This window comes from Physella acuta, unplaced genomic scaffold, assembly GCF_028476545.2.
Source record: "Physella acuta isolate Inbredline_101_S28 unplaced genomic scaffold, ASM2847654v3 ptg001480l, whole genome shotgun sequence".
Classification (NCBI taxonomy): domain Eukaryota; kingdom Metazoa; phylum Mollusca; class Gastropoda; family Physidae; genus Physella; species Physella acuta.
This window is the reverse complement of record NW_026732995.1, coordinates 304443-325633: the sequence shown is the minus strand read 5'-3', so window position 1 is coordinate 325633 and position 21191 is coordinate 304443. Positions and strand designations below refer to the sequence as shown.

Below are 21191 nucleotides of genomic sequence, written 5' to 3'. Positions count from 1 at the left end.
CTACTTTAAAAAACCTGGCATAGAATTTTTGTGTGACCCGGAACTTATTATTTTAAATGGCGGCTAATTATAAACTATAAACATTAGCAGTAGACTGTACTGTAGACTCTAAACTCACAATAATACTTAAAAATAAAATAGAATGCAGTCTTGAAAGTAGACTTCTTGTCATTACTTTAAGGTTTAGTGTGTGTAGATCTACATGTTTTAATAATGGTATGTATTGTTATTAGTTGTTAAATTATATTAAAAATTCATTAGGGCCTAAAAAAAAAGTAAGTAAAGAAAAAAGAAAGAGTGAGTTAGGCTAAGTTAGGTAGAACTGTTTGTTACTGTTACACTCACTACTGTGTACTAGTACTGTACTCAACTGTACTGTTACAGTGTTACTGTGTGTCAGACGTGCCTACCCCTTTCAGCCAAAAGTTAGAAAGTCATGCCTAAAAACTAAAACTAAAAAGAGGAAATTTGTAGCCAAAAAGAGGAACATGGACGCTACTTTACTAAATCAAAAATGAAAATAAATAGGCCCTATAATTATAATGACTGACATTAGTAAGCTTCTAGTCCTACTATTATACTACTATATAACTAGTCTCTAGGCTACATTTAAAATTTAAATACTGCTTATCATTTAATGTCCGCTTACATTTTTTTTTAAAGTTAACCAGAAACCGCCCCCCCCCCCCCCCCCTAATAAAAACCATAGCTTTAACATAACATTATTTAGGCATTTCGACTTCCGCTGTTTCGATTCGGTACGACCACATCCTGACTTTTTCATCATACTTGTTGAAATTCGCCATTTTTTAACATGTTAATTCTCGCAATCGGAATCGAAGAATAAAATGTATTCGATGTGAATATTTGAGTTGAATTTCATCTTTTATACATACTAATAAATGAATTAGCTCCCGTTTTACATTGTCCGATACCGAAAGCGATCACCGATAATAGCAAATATTTGTCGAAATGCAGAACTGGCGCATTGACAACTAAATTTCACATATAAATAATCCTTTAAGTTGCATGAAAATAGGCTTAAATAGCATGCCAACCATTTGGATAAATAGAAATGTCAATTTGAAGGGTTTTTAAGCACGGGCCAGTGAGGAGTAGCGCGATAAAACTCGTAGGGGTAGGAACGAGAAAGCATGCGTAATTTCAAAATGGCGGCAGGGTTACGAGATATTAATAGATATGCGCATACGATGTTTTTTAATAGCTGTTTGTTTTTAAATGGGCTTTAAAATAAATATAGAATCTACTGTAGATATAAATTATTGGATTAAAAATGGAAAGAATGTAATTAGGCCTAATTACTAATTGCTGCCTAAATAAATTATAAAATTTTAAATTAGCCAGCAGATTTTTATTAACCTTCTTAATACCAGGTTAACTAGATCTAGCAAACTAGCATTAACGAATTGCAGATAAATACTAAATAGGCATTTTTAGGTAGAAAAATTATATATTTATTGTAAACAGTTTTTAAAAAATAGAATTAGATCTAGATCTAAATGGAAATGAAAACACTAAAACAATAATGGGTCTAGAGATGTGTAATAATATTATATATATACTAGCGTACCTGTCCCCGCGCGTTGCCGCGGGAATAGAAGATAGTCCGACGAAATATATAAGAAGGTATTCATCCATGCGTTACCAATCCTATATTCTTAGACTCGTGACCTTGTTTTCTAAAAGTAAGTTATTTAAATGAAAACAATGCCTGCGCTTGGATAAAAAATACCGGGACACGGGTTTACCTACACTACCGCGTGAAAACCTTATGTGTACATTAATCACTCACCGAAATAATGAGGTAGAACACACTTCGGTGACCACCCATGTGTCAGGGACGTAGAGGGGCGCTCTCAGGAGCCCCCCCCCCCCCCCCCCCCGATTACACTATCGCATAGGCGCAGAGTACGGCCCCTGGCTCCTTAAAACTAACAGGCGCCATCGTGCTCATAGGATAACCCAGAGTACCAAATAGCATCCTGTAAACAATGATGCACATTTCATCATTCGCTGAAGTGACACAAATGAACAGGATTTTTTTTCTCTAACACGTAAAAATTATTTGACGTGTTTTAAACATCAGTGTGACTGATGCAATATGGTAGCGTTACTAATGGTCTATTATTAGATGCTCGATCTCAATTTCTGACTGGATCGTCTAATAATAGATACTTATTGCATCATTCGCAAAGTGACGAAACTCTACAGTAGGCTCCTCATATTCAAAAAGTTATTTTTTCATCTTTCGCAAGGTGACGAAACTGTACAGAAGGATTTCCTCGCGTTACAAAGTTATTTTTTAGAAGCCTGTTGTAGCTTTACCGCTGAATATAGTAGTACCCCTTACTCGCTATGCAGGACGCTCGATTAACGGATGCCAAGTGCCAACATAGTCGCTCTAAAACTTTAGGCGCCAAACCGTGTATTGACGAAAATTGTACCCTACATGGCGCCGCCCATAAGAAACTTTAGTTTTCTTTTTCGCAGAAATATTCTCAGGAGTATTCTCATCTACTCCATAAAGTTTCATGGCACTCGGATGAACTGCATCCGAGTTTTATTTTTTATATACCGTGTATAGAGAAAAAAATCGCTCTCCCTCTGGGGCGCCGCCCTTGCAATATTAAATTCTTTTTTTACAGAACCCTACCATTGAGTGATCTAATCATCTCCCCAAAGTTTCATGGTACACGGATGAACGGCGTGAAACCAAAATAGACTTATATTTTTATAAACCGCAAAATAGAGAAAAATCGCACCCTCCCGTGGCGCCGCCCTTACGAAATTAAAAAAGGAGTTTTTTTTTTAAAGAAACCTTCCCTGGAATGTTCTAATCAACTTCCCAAAGTTTGATGGCGATCGGATGAACGCCGTTAAACCGCAATCGACGTTTATTTTTATATACCATATATAGAGAAAATTGCACCTTCCTGTGGCGCCGCCCTTGCAAAATTAAAAATTATTTTTTACAGAACCCTTCCCTAGAGTGGTATAATGAACTCCCCAAAGTCTCATGGCTATAGGATGAACGATGCCAAACCAAAATCGACTTTTATTTTTATATACCGTATATAGAAAAAAACAAATCGCGCCCTGTGGGGGCGCCACCCCTGCGAATTTGAAATTTTTTTTTCCGCAGAAACCTCCCCAGGAATATTCTCAACAACTTCCCAAAGTTTCACGGCGATGTGATGAGAGGTGTAGTAATGCATAAAGGACACACAAACACACAGACATACATTGCTTTTTATATATATAGATAGGCTATATATATATATATATATATATATATATAGGCCTATATATATATATATATTATTACACATCTATATATATATATATATATATATATATATATATATATATATATATATATATATATATATATATATATATATATATATAAACTATTAGGCCTTAATGTAAATACTGACAGGCCTATCTATAGTATCTAGATCTATGAAGTACTATAAAGGGCCTAAATTAAAAAATAATAATGCCCAATTTTTCAAGCTGCACTGCATTACAGTTTTAGTTATAGGCAAGTATAATAGAAAGAAAACATGAACACTTTAATTTATGTCATTTAAGAATTTATCAAAGGATACATCAACTTCACTAAACATTTTATAAATAAGAATACTGTGAAATGTCAATCTTTGAGTTTTAGCACACCTCAACACTTTTCATCAGAAACATTACAAGAACCAAAATTTTCTAAATTAATAATAAGATTTTTACCATGTCATACACGGACACAAATCCAATGTTTATGGCAAATCGTTAAGTATCTTGATCATATTGTGCTGTATTTGACTTGTAAGTTCTAACTCTATACATTACCTGTACAATATGTATACTAGCATTCTTATTACTAACACCAGAATCAATATGTAAAGTTTAATCTTTATTTTTATAGTAGCAACAAAGAAGTGCAACATATTAGCCTGTAGTTAATCATCATAGTCTAATTGCGCTGTACCATATTCAAGTTCACTATTTATAGTTTTCCTCTAGCTATGTTTATTTTACTTGCATGATTGTATTTTTTACATGCTCTAGTCCTAATATATAAAGTTTCATGATGGTATATGGAATAGCAACCTAGCTGTGCAGTCTGGAAATCCTCTTATGGCAGTCACTATAGAACAGTGCCACACCCCTTAATTTAACTTTATTATTTTTAGTTACCTCTTTTCTAATTTTTATTTTATTTGTAGACTTCTATTGCCTATATCATTGAGTACAAATGTGCAAAGTTTTATCATTATATCTTTAATAGCAACATTGGTATGCAAGTTTAAAGCCAATCACACGTCTGGAATGCAGGTTACAATGAAACATAACAAGTTAAACACATAACTTTGAAAATTCATATAAAAAAAACTATTAGGCCTAGAATGATAAATTTGATATTTTTATCAATGGGGTATATTACAGTATTAATCTGGGTCCATTTTATCATTCTATGATAATTAGGAAAAATTTACCAATAGGCCTACATTATTGATTTGATCATTTATGCCTTGCTATGTTCTAGGCTATATTAATATGAATAACAAATGCTGAAGGCTTCATCATCTATATATATAAAGCAAAGTTGTCGGGTGCCCGAAAGGGCACTTCCCGGCGCCGCAGGCGCGTCAAATTTGGCACGATGGTGCCTTGGGGCGATAGAACACGAGGGCCGGTGACGGTTGGCCGAAAAGTCTACGGAGAGGGGGTCAAAACTGACCTCGACTGACCGGCGCCTTATATGGGCTATATTACGAAAAAAAATTTCCTCCGACGACCCCCCTTGATATTTTGTGAGGTGGTAGGAGAACGCCTTGGGGTGTTACAAAAAACTCGCCATGTCCGGGAAAAATCGGGAAATGGGTCAAAACTGACCAGTCGTATTTCCCTATATAATCTTTGTATTTTATGGGAAAAACAGAGGGTCATTTCAAAACGGATTTTAGGGCACTTACCCTCTTTACATCTGGCTAATTTTTGGCATGTTTATAGGTAAATGGCTTGGCCGTAGGGCAGACCTGTCGGTCTCACTCAAAGCCCTCGACGAGGGCTAAAAAGTGACCGCGAGTGAAATTCTCTTTATATGAGCTCTATTACGAAAAAAAATTTCCTCCGACGACCCCACTTGAAATTTTGTGAGGTGGTAGGAAAACGCCTTGGGGTGTTACAAAAAACTCGCCATGTCCGGGAAAAATCGGGAAATGGGTCAAAACTGACCAGTCGTATTTCCCTATATAATCTTTGTATTTTATGGGAAAAACAGAGGGTCATTTCAAAACGGATTTTAGGGCACTTACCCTCTTTACATCTGGCTAATTTTTGGCATGTTTATAGGTAAATGGCTTGGCCGTAGGGCAGACCTGTCGGTCTCACTCAAAGCCCTCGACGAGGGCTAAAAAGTGACCGCGAGTGAAATTCTCTTTATATGAGCTCTATTACGAAAAAAAATTTCCTCCGACGACCCCACTTGAAATTTTGTGAGGTGGTAGGAAAACGCCTTGGGGTGTTACAAAAAACTCGCCATGTCCGGGAAAAATCGGGAAATGGGTCAAAACTGACCAGTCGTATTTCCCTATATAATCTTTGTATTTTATGGGAAAAACAGAGGGTCATTTCAAAACGGATTTTAGGGCACTTACCCTCTTTACATCTGGCTAATTTTTGGCATGTTTATAGGTAAATGGCTTGGCCGTAGGGCAGACCTGTCGGTCTCACTCAAAGCCCTCGACGAGGGCTAAAAAGTGACCGCGAGTGAAATTCTCTTTATATGAGCTCTATTACGAAAAAAAATTTCCTCCGACGACCCCACTTGAAATTTTGTGAGGTGGTAGGAAAACGCCTTGGGGTGTTACAAAAAACTCGCCATGTCCGGGAAAAATCGGGAAATGGGTCAAAACTGACCAGTCGTATTTCCCTATATAATCTTTGTATTTTATGGGAAAAACAGAGGGTCATTTCAAAACGGATTTTAGGGCACTTACCCTCTTTACATCTGGCTAATTTTTGGCATGTTTATAGGTAAATGGCTTGGCCGTAGGGCAGACCTGTCGGTCTCACTCAAAGCCCTCGACGAGGGCTAAAAAGTGACCGCGAGTGAAATTCTCTTTATATGAGCTCTATTACGAAAAAAAATTTCCTCCGACGACCCCACTTGAAATTTTGTGAGGTGGTAGGAAAACGCCTTGGGGTGTTACAAAAAACTCGCCATGTCCGGGAAAAATCGGGAAATGGGTCAAAACTGACCAGTCGTATTTCCCTATATAATCTTTGTATTTTATGGGAAAAACAGAGGGTCATTTCAAAACGGATTTTAGGGCACTTACCCTCTTTACATCTGGCTAATTTTTGGCATGTTTATAGGTAAATGGCTTGGCCGTAGGGCAGACCTGTCGGTCTCACTCAAAGCCCTCGACGAGGGCTAAAAAGTGACCGCGAGTGAAATTCTCTTTATATGAGCTCTATTACGAAAAAAAATTTCCTCCGACGACCCCACTTGAAATTTTGTGAGGTGGTAGGAAAACGCCTTGGGGTGTTACAAAAAACTCGCCATGTCCGGGAAAAATCGGGAAATGGGTCAAAACTGACCAGTCGTATTTCCCTATATAATCTTTGTATTTTATGGGAAAAACAGAGGGTCATTTCAACGCAGACTTTAGGGTACTTAAACTCAGTATATCTGGCTAATGTTTTGCATACTCTTAGGTAAATGGCTTGACCTTTAGGGAAAACTGTCGGTTACACTCAAAGCCCTCGACGAGGGCTAAAATGTGACCGCGAGTGAAATTCTCTTTATATGAGCTCTATTACGAAAAAAAATTTCCTCCGACGACCCCCCTTGATATTTTGTGAGGTGGTAGAAGAACACCTAGGGGTGTCACAAAAAACTCGGCATATCTGGGAAAAATCGGGAAATGGGTCAAAACTGACCAGTCGTATTTCCCTATATAATCTTTGTATTTTATGGGAAAAACAGAGGGTCATTTCAAAACGGATTTTAGGGCACTTACCCTCTTTACATCTGGCTAATTTTTGGCATGTTTATAGGTAAATGGCTTGGCCGTAGGGCAGACCTGTCGGTCTCACTCAAAGCCCTCGACGAGGGCTAAAAAGTGACCGCGAGTGAAATTCTCTTTATATGAGCTCTATTACGAAAAAAAATTTCCTCCGACGACCCCACTTGAAATTTTGTGAGGTGGTAGGAAAACGCCTTGGGGTGTTACAAAAAACTCGCCATGTCCGGGAAAAATCGGGAAATGGGTCAAAACTGACCAGTCGTATTTCCCTATATAATCTTTGTATTTTATGGGAAAAACAGAGGGTCATTTCAAAACGGATTTTAGGGCACTTACCCTCTTTACATCTGGCTAATTTTTGGCATGTTTATAGGTAAATGGCTTGGCCGTAGGGCAGACCTGTCGGTCTCACTCAAAGCCCTCGACGAGGGCTAAAAAGTGACCGCGAGTGAAATTCTCTTTATATGAGCTCTATTACGAAAAAAAATTTCCTCCGACGACCCCACTTGAAATTTTGTGAGGTGGTAGGAAAACGCCTTGGCGTGTTACAAAAAACTCGCCATGTCCGGGAAAAATCGGGAAATGGGTCAAAACTGACCAGTCGTATTTCCCTATATAATCTTTGTATTTTATGGGAAAAACAGAGGGTCATTTCAACGCAGACTTTAGGGTTCTTAAACTCAGTATATCTGGCTAATGTTTTGCATACTCTTAGGTAAATGGCTTGACCTTTAGGGAAAACTGTCGGTTACACTCAAAGCCCTCGACGAGGGCTAAAATGTGACCGCGAGTGAAATTCTCTTTATATGAGCTCTATTACGAAAAAAAATTTCCTCCGACGACCCCCCTTGATATTTTGTGAGGTGGTAGAAGAACACCTAGGGGTGTCACAAAAAACTCGGCATATCTGGGAAAACTTCGTAAAGGGGTCAAAACTGACCAGTCGTATTTCCCTATATAATCTTTGTATTTTATGGGAAAAACAGCGTAATTTCAACACAATTTTTACGTTACTTAACCTCTGTACATCATGCTAATGTTTTGCATACACTTCTATAGATGACTAGGCCGTATGGAAAAACTGTTGGTCAGACTCAAAGCCCTCGACCAGTGCTAAAAGATGACCGCGAGTGAAATTCTCCTTATATGAGATATATATAAATAAATTGACGATCGATCCCCTTAATATTATTTGAGGTCGTAGACCGACCCTGGAGGGTAACAAAAAAACTTTATTCCCGTCGGAAAAAGCCATTGTAGTCGTTAAATATGTTTATGTGTCGTATTTTCTTATACAAGCATATTAACTGTTTGTTTAAAAGAAAAGTAAACACAAACATACGTCATTCGGTTAATTTTCAAGGGAGGTAACCTTTTTAAATAATTATTTTTCAAATAATTGTATACTATTTTAAACAGAAACAGAAAACGACAAAGTATAGCATTTGTTTTAGAAAAAAATAAGTAGTTATTTAAGCGACGTATCATAATAAAATAAAAATTAATTTTAAAAGTCAATGTAATATAAATTATGAGATATACTGTTCATGGAACCTCTGTAGTTCTATTTCCATTTTAGTTATAAATTGCGTACTTTCGAATACTTTTTCCGAAAGCAGATGTTGAAAAACATACATCGTCTCTAAAATTGGCATTACTGTTTAGATTTAAGCACTCCACACCTCATCCATCACCAAATAATTAGTATTCAAATTATCAAATGCTTTTGAAAACCTAAGCGAAGCTAGGCAGTATGCCTAGTATGTTATATATAAGTTAAGTAACTTAAGAGCAAAGACCCTTGATCTACCTAGTAAAAGCTCTAGTAGTAGTTACTTCTTACTAAGTTCTTCATAATAGTAGTTACTAGTTAAGTTACACAATATACTTCTATTAAAGCCTTGACAATGAGGTAACTTTTTTGCACATTACTAGCTAGCAGTGTTCCCTCTAAGCTGCGCGGCCGCGCAGTAGTTTTGAGCTGCCGCGCAGTGATTTTGTAAAATACTTATATCCTTGTATAAGACTTTTAGAACACCGGGCACACAAAATACAAGTTGCGCACTTACTTTTTTTCCCTTAGAGGGAACATTGATTACTAGCCGCGGGTGATTTTACGTACCTAAAACGATAGATTACTACGAAAAAGTTACCTCATTGTCAAGGCTTTAATTAATAGAAGTATATTGTGATATATTTGTGTCAAATATTATAGATAAATGAATAATAAACAAAAACCAATGGCTAAATATATAAATATAGGCAAGAAATTTAACTTTAAACAGCAGTGTTTGCGAGCAGGATTTGCTATATAAAAAGCGGCCATCTGTAAGTTAGAGTGGCTTCCCCTGAATGTGCTTTAAGTTTATAAAAAAAACAAGATGGCTGCTATAGTAAATGTTGCATTTGTTGGAAATATCTCTAGTTTTCATTTATTACTGAAAAGTTTTAATTCAATTGTTTAAAAACAGGTACATAAATGAAACAGGGAAACATTTTTGTATTTTTCAAAACATAAATCCTCCTCAAAACGTGAAATAATTATTAAAATTTAAGGAGTCACCTGTTTTTCACATTACTAGTTGCGGGCGATTTTACATACCTAAAACCATAGATTACCAAAATAAAATAGGGTTAGAGTTTTTAATAGTTTATCAATAGTAGTTTTATTTTAATATTTTTAGGTAGATCTAGATCTACGTAAAATCGGCCGAGGCTAGTAATGTGAAAAAAAGGGTGCCTCGTCAAATTTTTGTAATTATTTCACATATCTAAAACTTTAGCCTTACCATAGGCCATAGGCATTTGTGTTAAGTTAGTAGTAGGGCCACAGTAGGAAAAAAACAACTTTAAAAAAAGTCGGTTTTTGCCAGAAAAAAGTCTCAAAGGAAAAGTTTTATTGGAAATATAATAGATGCTACTTTGCTAGTCACAGAAAAGAGTCACAAAAGTCAGTCGGATGATCTTAGATACAGATCTCCAATAATAGTCTCTTCCATAAAATAGGTGTGTAGGGTTGTTATTAGTGTTAGGCTAGGACAAGGGTTGGGGTTAGGGTTAGTATTGACATTAGACAGCCATGTGTGTATTTAGTTAACTACCAGTAACCTAACATCCCTTTTTTAAAGAAGATTCTATTATCGGACACTTAAATAAAAATTCTCCCATGTCTTCTAAGAAATATTTCGATTTAGGCTAATTGTTCAAAACTATAAAATGTTTGGTTTTATTAATGTGGGTGGTGTTTTTTATTTTGGTTTAGGCTATAACAGTAATAATTGTGTTTTAGATGTTTTTGTTGTAGGCATTACCGTGGTTGGATTTGTCCATCCATTGTGTGTTGTTAACGTTTTGGGGCAATAACAGTCTTTGTACTGTGTCAGCTTTCTGTTTGTTCCCATGCTTTGTTATGTTAGGAGTGTGATAAATGTGTGCATCACAGGTGGCTGAAGTATTGTTTAGATTAGTTGAGAACATCAAGTCACATTAACTACATCTTTATGCCATTTCACTCTAACTTGATGTTAGTATTTTAAAAAAAAAAAATGAAAACCAAGCATATAGTCTTTAGCACAATGCACCTAAAAATATGTATTTGTACAAGATGCTTTTGAAAGATGTTCTGTTTAAGCTGACATTCAAGGTAGCCTGTCGCTTGACCTACTTTTTTTACCATCATCATGGTAATGATGGCTGCCAAAATGACAAGACTGTGTTTCCGTTTTTTAACAATACTTCATGGTCATTTCAGAAATACATACTTAAAATTGTTATTTTTGCGTATTATTCAATTATGCCACTAGTTTTAACAATGTGCGATTAGTGTTTGAAGCAAACTTGCCATTTGTACATTTTTTTGTCTCATCGCTGAGAATATTGAGCAGAACATAATAAAAGTAAGCAAAACATGAATTGCTTTAAAATTGTTCTAACCATACTGAAAATTATAACTTGCTTTTTACTAAACTTCTTTCTTCTTCTTCGTTCTTAATTATTAGTGTTGAAGGGGATCGAGATTTATCTGCCAGTGGGTTTGAACTCGAGACTTTGTTCGAATTTATCAACCATGAGCTTTTTGCCGACTCGACCACGCCTCCAACACAATTAAGCGTTACGTGTCAACTGGTTATGCGCCATTGAGGCCATTGACTCCGATTTCAGCCTGCTTTTCTTTTTGGATTTGCTTCCATAGCCTTTGTCCAACCAAGAACAAACTACAAGGCAGCAGTTGTTTAATTTTGGAGTTGTCTCTCCTAGAAGAGTGGCTGTCCCCAGCTAATGAGCATCATCTGCCCGAGGGTTCGAACTCGAGACTTTTCGGTTTAGCAACCATGCGCTTTACCGACTCGACCACGCCGATTAATGTCATTAATGTTTTTAAAATCATGCAGGGTAAAAACAAAACCTATAAAAAATAACTTGATTGAGACAACAGCTAACTAAGCCCGCCCATTTTGGCAGCCATATATTTTAATGGGGAGACATCTAGCAGGTGTCAAATTTATGCTGAACGGCAGTGGACAGTCGCGCCACAACAACACTCCTTAAAAAAACAAACCCACAGTATCACTGAAAATCAGTAATATCACCATTTAAAAACAAATGCGTTTTTTCACAAATCATTTTCTAGGCTACCTATTATTTTATTAAATTTGTTAAATAAAATTGGTATGAAATTAAAGGTAAATAAATGTAGTTTTTTATTGTTGAAGTCATCTTGAACTATAATGAAGTTTAAAATCTTAGGCGTCTCCCTATTCAAGGGCCCTGCAATTTCACTTCCTTCTAGTATTGGTATAAATCAGCAAAATCTTATTCTATGGGGCACAATTTATATAAACAATTAATCTATGTCTCTAGACTGATCTATTTTAATTCTAATTTTAGATGTTATTTGAAGAAAAAAAATTTGTAAGAAAAGGTTATATTAAATAATAAAGAAATGTTTGATGTTATCATAATTAAAATTAAACAGAGAAGAAGCCAGGCACCTAGTCAAAGAGACTCTGTGTTTGTTAAAAGGAAAAGTTCAGAAGATGAGGATTGGTGTGTTAAAAAAACGGTAAGATGTTTAAATTTTTTTATAAAATTTAGGCCTATATCACTCACAAAGTTGAAGAAAAAAATAATTTTATGCTAATAATCTGTGTCCTTTTTTTCATGTGTTGATTCCTTGTAAAGTATGTATGCTTTCTTTTTTTTCCCATTTATGTTTAGACTTTACTAGACGGTCAACTAGATAATTTCTTATCTCTAGATGTGAATTATATTGTTTTTGCAACATTACTCTTTTGTCAAATTGCTTGTGTCTCAAAGCAAGCAATTTTCTCCATTAAAATTAACTTAAATAATGACACCCCGTTTGTTTTTATACATGTTTTTTTTAAATAGGAAAGTTATTAATAATGATGATTAATATTGTTTTAAAACATAATATAGAATAATGCAAATTAATAACCTGGTTTTCTTTGTGTGTCTAAAATAAGATAAATCAGATATATTAATTATAAACATAAAACAATGAATTTGAGTGCTGAAGAAATTGTGAACTTTGATATACATTGAATTTAATGTCATACAGGAATGTGTTCAACTGTACTAATTATTTTTATTTTATTTATCAAATTTAAGCAATACTTTTTTTATACAGGCAAAGAGACACAAAACAAGTCCACCTTGTAATCAGCTAGAACACAGATCTCCTTACAGGCAACCTCTCACAATATTGGTTGAGCCTTCATTTAAAAGTACAGATAATCAGATTTTATCACATGTAAGCTGCATCCTGTTAAACCACTTTGTATTAATTTGTATAGAACTGTATAGAAATAGTTTAACTCAGAATTTCCTCGCAGCTTTTTTCTTTAATGATTTGCTTCATGAATTAAAGTTAATGTCTGTCTAACAGGAAGACCTTATTAAAAAAATTCTTTCAAGGCCTTTCAAAATTCCTATTCCAAATTATCAAGGTAATTTTATAGATTTACTTCACTTGGAATAGTTAAGAATGTTACTTCACATATACTGGGCTAATAATCAGATATTTTTAATTTAAACAACAACCTGTGTTAATGTATGCGTTGGATAATGCTGTGCCTTGATAAGAGCACCTATACCCACACCTGCACCATACCATATCAACCCCTTTCCTATATCCCTGCCTACTGCCTCAGCAAGTTGTATCATATATGCCATACCATTAAAATTCATTTACCCATTAGAAAAGCCTGCTTTCTGCAGGAAAGCAAATACAAAAGTATTTCACATCCCCACCATTGTTACCCATCTACATATCCCCACATAGGATCTAGCTGTTAATACTATAGTAAGGTAAATGTGGGTACAAAATAATGTCACTGGTATTCAAGACAAAAATTTAATAATAGGTCACTCTGGCTGAGGTCAGTATTGGAAAAGCACAACTGCCCCTGCCTTTCTACATGAAATACACAACTTGCAAGCATTTAAAAGCTTTTATAGTAAAGTGGGTCACAGCTGATTGGCGAATTAATAATATAGTTTTTTAAAACTTGCTTCAAAATAATTAAGTTTTTAATCTTTTTCCTACTTTTTTAACTAGATCAATATCAATAATTAATGATGTCCATTAAAAATACACACAAAAAATGTGTTAACGTCTGATAAAATTTTGTAACAAATTCATTTTAATAGCAACATGCTTTTATATAATATTAAGGAAGTGGTCTAAACAAAGCTTTGGGTGTTCGTCGACAAGGAGCCCGGCAACCACTTCATGATCCTTATGAAGAAGGGGCGCTTGTCCTGTATTCACCTCCAGAACTATCTGCTCATGAACTGATGAAAATAGATACGTAAGTTGCACAGAAACTTACAAAAAGAAATATTGATGAACATTCTTGTTAAATGGTTTCCATTTTATTTTTTGAGTAATGACAGTGTCTTACAATTTATTATTTCATTTACAAAATCCAGATTTCATTTCAGCCAATTTCTGTTTTCTTTCCCAGAGAAAAATTGCCAGTTCATGTAGTGGTGGATCCAGTTTTATGTAAGATTCTTCGTCCTCATCAGAGAGAGGTATAATAAAAATTAATTCATTCTTGTGTGTATTTAACCCTTTATTTACGGAATTAGGTTCTGAATGACATTTTTTCTTAAGCAATGTGTTATCATATTGCTTTTGGCACATTTAAAGCATATGTCGAAGGAAATTTTGTTTCATTAATTTTTAAGGGCCCAAACATATATTGGTACTTATAAGTACCGTCAGGAATGTAGGACATTTTTTCCAAAAATTAAAAAATTTACAAAACAGGAAAAAACGATACAACTTATTAACTAATAACATGGCAATCATTATAACAATCATTTTTTGTAATTTTCACTCATAAACCCAGCACAAAAGTATATTTTGAGTACGATTTTTACTGGATTTTCTATCGGAACATATCTTAGACCTCAAACACAGCAAAAGGTGCCGACATGTCATGCTCCCTCATTCCTCATTCCTGAGCCATTCTTGTATGTCGTCTTTCTGGTGTGGCAACAGTTGCCGGACTGAACATGCTTTTGCATTATATAGCCATTATATTGAGGCGCATAAACAAATATTTTGAAAACGAAATCCTAGTCATTCAGTACACTACTACTAGTAATGCTAGTATAATTGTAGCCTACTAGAATGTTGTGACAAGTCTACACTGCAGTATAAAGTTCATAAATAGAAGTGAGCTCAATGTGTTTAGAATAGCCGTAGTGGCCTACTGTTTTGTGTTTACTGATTCAAAATTACAAAACGATCTATACTACATGCAGATGTATGGACTATTACTAGTCTACATGTATACATTACGTACACGCTAGCTATTGTAGGCAAGACAGTTTTTTGCAACAAATATAACTTACTTATATAACTTATAATCTTACTTCTAGAACTAGACTTTGGTATACAAATAACATATACTAAACCTAGTAAACGAGCCTGCAACTGCCACCTCTATTATTGTTATTCTTTTACTACTAGAAATCTGCAATTAATTACAATATTTCTGAGGAAAACTCTATGCTAACCTTCTTATAAATGCATAAATATATTTTTTTAAATACATTTCGATAAATAATTAACAAAATAATATTTTTGTCACTCCAAATCGAAAATCTGCAATTTCCAAGAAATCCTAAAAAAATGACCGTGTGCCCTGACGGTACTTATAAGTCCACTTGTAAACTTCGATCTAATACAAAGACAATTTGATTAATATTGTATAACTAGAAGTTAAACGCATTTGCCTGACTATTGACGATGCCAATAAAAAATATTCGGTATTGAAAACTTGAAGAATAAGGTAAAACAAAGGGAAATCAGGAACATGTGTGAGATTTGTACAGAACGATTGTAAACTACCGATATAGGTAGAGTTTGAAAATGGCGCCACAGCAGAAATTTTCAAAAACACATCGATCCCTCCACCTACCTGTGACTCAGGGGAGATAATAATATTAATTACATCAATAATTTTTTAAATTCGTCTTAAATTAAAAATAATACAGACACTTAGTTAAAGTGGTACTTATAAGTACCGTCAGTAGATAAAGGGTTAAAATTATATGAATTAATAATGCCCACTATTTTTTAAATTTCATTTTCAGGGTGTTAAGTTTATGTATGACTGTGTAACAGGAAATCAAATTGAGAATAACTATGGGTGCATCATGGCTGATGAAATGGTTGGTAAATATTTATTACATTTAGTCCATTTATGAACTTATATATAATTCTTCTTTGATTAGAACTCAAACATGACAAAACTTACTTATATCCAGGGCCTAGGAAAAACGCTACAATGTGTTACCTTGGTGTGGACTCTGCTGGTAAAGTTTTATTATATTTACAATATCTATTGATCTAAGAGGGCTTTTTGCCAGTTTATGATGGATGTGGTTATTTACCTAAAGGTGTATTCTCAGTAAAAACCATTTGTATCTCATATTATTAGCGGCAAAGTCCAGACTGCTGCCCAACTTTGACTAAGGTTATCATTGTTTGCCCAAGCAGCCTTGTTAAGGTAAATAAATCTTAGCTTTTTCTCACTTCCAACCTTGCATAAGTAAAAAAACATTATTTTTCTTATAGAAATAATTCATGTTTGTAATGCTCTTTAGAACTGGCATAATGAGCTTGGTAAATGGTTGGGTACAAGAATCCAAGCATTGGCTATTGACTCTGGTACTAAAAGTGAAATTGACAGAAATTTGGGTATGGGTCAATTTTTCATTACTAGTTTGTAAGTCAAGGTTAATACTTGAAGATGGTGCAAAATGTAACTATTCAAACATTTTATTTAAATCATTTAACGTTTATTAATACTGTACTTTTAACATTTAAATTTTTTTTAAATTGTTTCCAGTTTTCTCAATTATTTACCTATTTTTTACATTTTAAAAATGACTGCCACTTATCCTTTTTAAGTTATAGTGTATATAGCCCTCTGTAATATGGAATAGAAAAAGTTGGTGTAGACTCCCTAGTATTAATATTCAGGACCATTATTGTGTTTTTAAAAAATAATTGTTACATTTCAGTTCATTTCATGCAGCAGCAAGGAAGAAGAATACAGTTTCCAGTTCTAATTATATCATATGAAACTTTTCGACTCCATGCATCAGTATTACACAAAGGTGAAGTTGGCTTAATTATATGTGATGAGGTATTTACCAAAAGGCTCTTTTTTTCCCTAAAAAATTATTTTTGTACAACATTAGTTATTAGTAGTTATAGTTTTAGAAAGACATTTGAATGAAAATATTGTTATTCTAAACCCTTTAACAATATTGTCTGCTCAATGGTCAATTCCCTATACCTTGGGAAAGGGGCATAACTATGTAAAATTAAAAGCATACTGTCTGAAATTGAATGTAAAAATTAAGTTTTTTTTTAAGTTGAAACCCATATCATAAATATCTCAAAGAGCTAGTTGCCTGAAAAATACTGTCACACAGAATGAAAGTTCTGAAACATAGCACTGTTTTTTAAATTGTGAACATGTTAGCTAAAAAAATTTAAAATGTTATGGGTTTCTGAGAATTGTGATTGAATTATTATAATTCTCTTAAGTTAGTATTATAATTAAAATAATCAGTTAAATAAAACAACACTGTTGAAATCAAAGCGACACAATCTATCTGTAGAAGTGACCCACTACATCTGAAGTTGTGAAAGGGTTAATGTTTACATTCATTCATATCAGCTTTAAAATTATTGATCACTGATCTATAAAAAATTTTTTATTAAAGCACCTTTTGACATTAATTTTGGTCTGTTTTAGTCATATTTTAAATGTATGACCTATTTCTTTAACCAAATTTCAAAGTTTGACTGTAAGTGTTACTTTTGAGCACAGGGTCACAGGTTAAAGAACTCAGAAAACCAAACCTACCAAGCACTAACTCAACTGAATGCAAAGCGACGAATCCTATTATCAGGAACGCCTATCCAGAATGATTTGTTAGAGTATTTCAGTCTATTGCATTTTGTCAACAAGGGTATTCTAGGTGAGAATGCAATGTTGCAGTTGTTTTGTTCATTATTTGTTTAATGACCTTTAATAAGATATAAACTTATAAGAAATTATTAACAGATTTGGATTAAGTAATTAAAAATTGTTTATGCTGACAGATTAAGCAGTGTAGTCCTTCAACTGAGTTTATTATAACTAATCAGTCAATTAGAATCCCTTGGTTACACTCAACCTTGATGTAATGGACTTTTGAAAGTACCTATAGCGTAGCAAATATTTGTCACACTATTTCCTCATTTTCTGATGCCATAGAAATAAATGTATTCTAACTTATCTGCCCAATCGACCATAAGTTAATTTAAGAAATCACTACAGATTAAAAAGTGCCCATTTTAATGGTGAAATTCTTGTCGGTGTCAAGGTTATGTATTCTTTATTCTTTTTTTTTAATAGGAACTGCTCAAGAGTTCAAGAAACGGTTTGAAACTCCCATACTAAGAGGTAGAGATGCTGATGCAACAGATGAAGACCATAGAAAAGGAGAAGAAAAACTCCAAGAGGTTTCCTTTCCTTGTTTTCATTTTTAAAAATAATTTTATATTGTAACCATTATAATTCTGTAGGTTAATTCTTTTTTTTTTCCTTCGCTAGTTATTGTCTATTGTAAACAAGTGTATTATAAGAAGAACTCAAGCACTGCTTACAAAATACTTACCTGTGAAAGGTAGGGAAATTGAATAGAAAACTACCATATTAGTTAAAAACCATTTTAGCTTTCTCTTTTTGAAAACAGGACAGGTAATAATATTGTGCTGTATTCTCTTACTAGTTGAACATGTCATCTGCTGTAAACTAAGTGCATTACAAGAAACTCTCTACACTAAATTTATTTCATCAAAGTTGGCTGAAAATTTAGTTTCTGGAAAAGCAACATTTAGTAGTCTCTCTGCTATCACACAATTGAAGAAACTGTGCAATCGTGAGTACTTTTATTTTTAACCTTTATAAAACCCTTTTCCATGTTGGTTCCCAGCCTCTGTAAAGTGGTTGCCATAAGATTTTATCAAACATTTTGACCTAATAACACCAAATACATATATATTACTTTTAGATCCAGATTTAATTTATGACAAATGTGTGGAAGGAACTGATGGATTTGAAGATACATTATCTCATTTTCCATCTGATTACTCAACCAAAATTGTCAAACCAGAACTTTCAGGTAAGAAAAACAATGATAGACAGAATAGTTTAATATTTGATAAGTACCCTGCCATGATTATCAGTATAACTAGAGCTTTGAAATATTATTTTTTACATTTTTACAAGCTTTAATTTTTAACTAGCTTTCTCTGTCGTGCTTTTGTTATTATTGACCCCTTTACTGGACCGATAATTTTCAAACTTAGCACGCGCACGTTAAGATCTGATAATAATTCAATATGATATAAAATTTGACTTTATTATAGGCTTAGTAGACATTTTTTTAAAAAGCGTGGGTCACTAAATTTTATAAGCAACTCGCGCTGTTCTATTTAGGTACCAGGTATTTAAATGTGGGTTTATTATAATTATTCATTTTAAAGAAAATAATTTATTTTTTAGTGTTTATTTAGAGAAAATCTTATTAATGGAACGTTTTTAATAGTTTATTTTTTTCAAATGTAGGTAAAGTTGTGGTTCTCGATACTCTTCTGGCTCTTATTAAGATGACTACTGATGATAAAGTAGTACTTGTCTCTAATTATACTCAGACATTAGATCTCTTTGAGAAATTGTGTAGACAAAGAAAGTAAGTTGTTTTTTTTGCCCTGCTTTTTAGTCAGTGAGACATAAAAAGTATTATCACAGTTAGTTATTTCATAAATGTTTATCTTAACAGTTACTTGTATGTTCGTTTGGATGGTACGATGTCAATCAAAAAACGTGCCAAAATAGTTGAAAGATTCAACAACCCCTCTGTAAGTATGTCTGATACTTTAATAAATTCATATTTTGGATAAGTTTGAAAAAATAGGTTGAAGCCCTTTGTATTAATAATAATATCTGTTGTTGAAATTTTGTGCTTATATATTTTACAATATAAAAGTTGTATTAACTTTGTGTTCTCCTCTGCTTTTAGTGTCCAGAATTTATTTTCATGTTAAGTAGCAAAGCTGGAGGATGTGGCTTAAATTTGATTGGTGCCAACAGACTAGTTATGTTTGATCCAGACTGGAATCCAGCTAATGATGAGCAGGCTATGGCACGTTGTTGGAGAGATGGTCAAAAAAAACAATGTTATATATATCGACTCATAGCAGTAAGCATATAATCATATAAGGAAATTTGTATGTAGCTCAAACAACAAAATATGTTCATTCTCTACATTGACATTTTTATGACAAAATAGTGCTTATTTTACACTTTGGAGGTGCAGTAAACAGAAAATAAATGTAGATTTTCAGTTTGATCAATGCAACACCAAATTGAATAATAGATTGTACTACCTTCTTGAAGATTTTTAATTGCTACTAGTCAATTATAAGCTTTTATTTAGTTCACAATGTCTGTTGTTTTTTGTGTTTTTTTTTTTGTGAGATATGGCATATCTCAAAACCTAATTTTGACTCATTACTAATGCAGTGATTTCATTCCAAATCCATGTATGTCCTTAGAAATTTAAATATCTATTTTTTCAAACTAACTAGTCAATTAGTCATTAAAATTAAATATAACATAATTTAAAAGCTTATTATTAATGTTATACAATTTATTTGGGGGGGAGGGTCCATTTTTAACGACTAAGTTGATTTTTACATATTAAAATGTGTAATGCACGTTTATCAGATATTGATCGACTGTCTGAAATAATTGCTCCTGCACTGGTCTAAAACAAGTTACAAAATTAACCATTAACAACCATTTATACTTAATACAATGTGAAAACCACACTTATAAATACTGGTAAAAAAATATTGGCTACTTTAAATTTATTTCAGACAGGTACTATTGAAGAAAAAATATTTCAACGCCAGGCTCACAAGAAAGCACTTAGTAGTTGTGTTGTGGACAATGAACAAGATGTAGAAAGACATTTTAGTCTAGGAGAACTAAGAGAACTTTTTACTTTAAATAAAGATACTATCAGCGACACTCATGATAAGTAAGTAGGCTTTAAATGTATTACATATTTACCACTAATTTTTAAATTACAACAGTAGGTAGATTTTACTTAGTGCTTGGCTTCTTTGTGCAGAAGTGTTCTGAGACACGAGTTTTGTCAAAAAATCAGTTTAAAATGTATTCAACTTTTTTATATTAAAACTTTTTTATATACTCTCTTTAGGTTTAAATGCAAAAGATGTGTGAATAACATTCAGGTAAAGCCTCCACCTGAGGACAGCGACTGCACCTGTGATTTGTCTCAGTGGAATCATTCAGCTGATAAAAAAGGGCTGATTGATGTTATACTTAAAGGAGCATGGCATTCTTCTGTTACATTTACTTTTCATCACAAGTCCCATGAAGAGCAACGCATAACTGTGTAGCATTAAACTTTCTTTAATTTCTAAGTATGGATGGGGTTTCTTTTTAAAATTAAAATGTGTACACTTTTTTTGATATTTTTATATTAATAATTTTAAAAAGACATTATTTA

At 33.6% G+C, this 21191-nt stretch overlaps 1 protein-coding gene across 3 annotated transcripts; it reads left to right on the top strand.

Annotated features, from left to right (window-relative positions):
- The first annotated feature begins 51 nt into the window (after nt 1-51).
- LOC131928257 (DNA repair and recombination protein RAD54-like) lies at nt 52-21147 on the top strand. 3 transcript variants are annotated; one of them, XM_059284226.1, is made up of 21 exons: nt 52-216; nt 12028-12114; nt 12703-12825; nt 12961-13021; nt 13750-13885; nt 14042-14111; nt 15684-15761; nt 15858-15905; nt 16031-16099; nt 16197-16290; nt 16617-16741; nt 17435-17585; nt 18005-18111; nt 18203-18275; nt 18381-18530; nt 18663-18773; nt 19220-19343; nt 19434-19512; nt 19674-19853; nt 20533-20696; nt 20880-21147. In XM_059284226.1, the coding sequence occupies exons 1-21, from the start codon at nt 214-216 to the stop codon at nt 21079-21081; spliced, it is 2235 nt and encodes a 744-aa protein (XP_059140209.1). In that variant the 5' UTR covers nt 52-213; the 3' UTR covers nt 21082-21147. The 3 variants fall into 3 exon arrangements, with proteins under 3 accessions (XP_059140209.1, XP_059140208.1, XP_059140210.1); XM_059284225.1 differs by lacking the exon at nt 52-216 and adding an exon at nt 10145-10286; XM_059284227.1 differs by lacking the exon at nt 52-216 and adding an exon at nt 10930-10948.
- Nucleotides 21148-21191: the final 44 nt, after the last annotated feature.

What these genes read in the sequence shown, in the direction of transcription:
- LOC131928257 (XM_059284225.1), top strand. An exon ending in ATTGGTGTGTTAAAAAAACG is followed by an intron (nt 12,115 to 12,702) that starts GTAAGATGTTTA and finishes TTTTTTATACAG; the next exon opens with GCAAAGAGACACAAAACAAG. An exon ending in TGTCAAACCAGAACTTTCAG is followed by an intron (nt 18,774 to 19,219) that starts GTAAGAAAAACA and finishes TTTCAAATGTAG; the next exon opens with GTAAAGTTGTGGTTCTCGAT.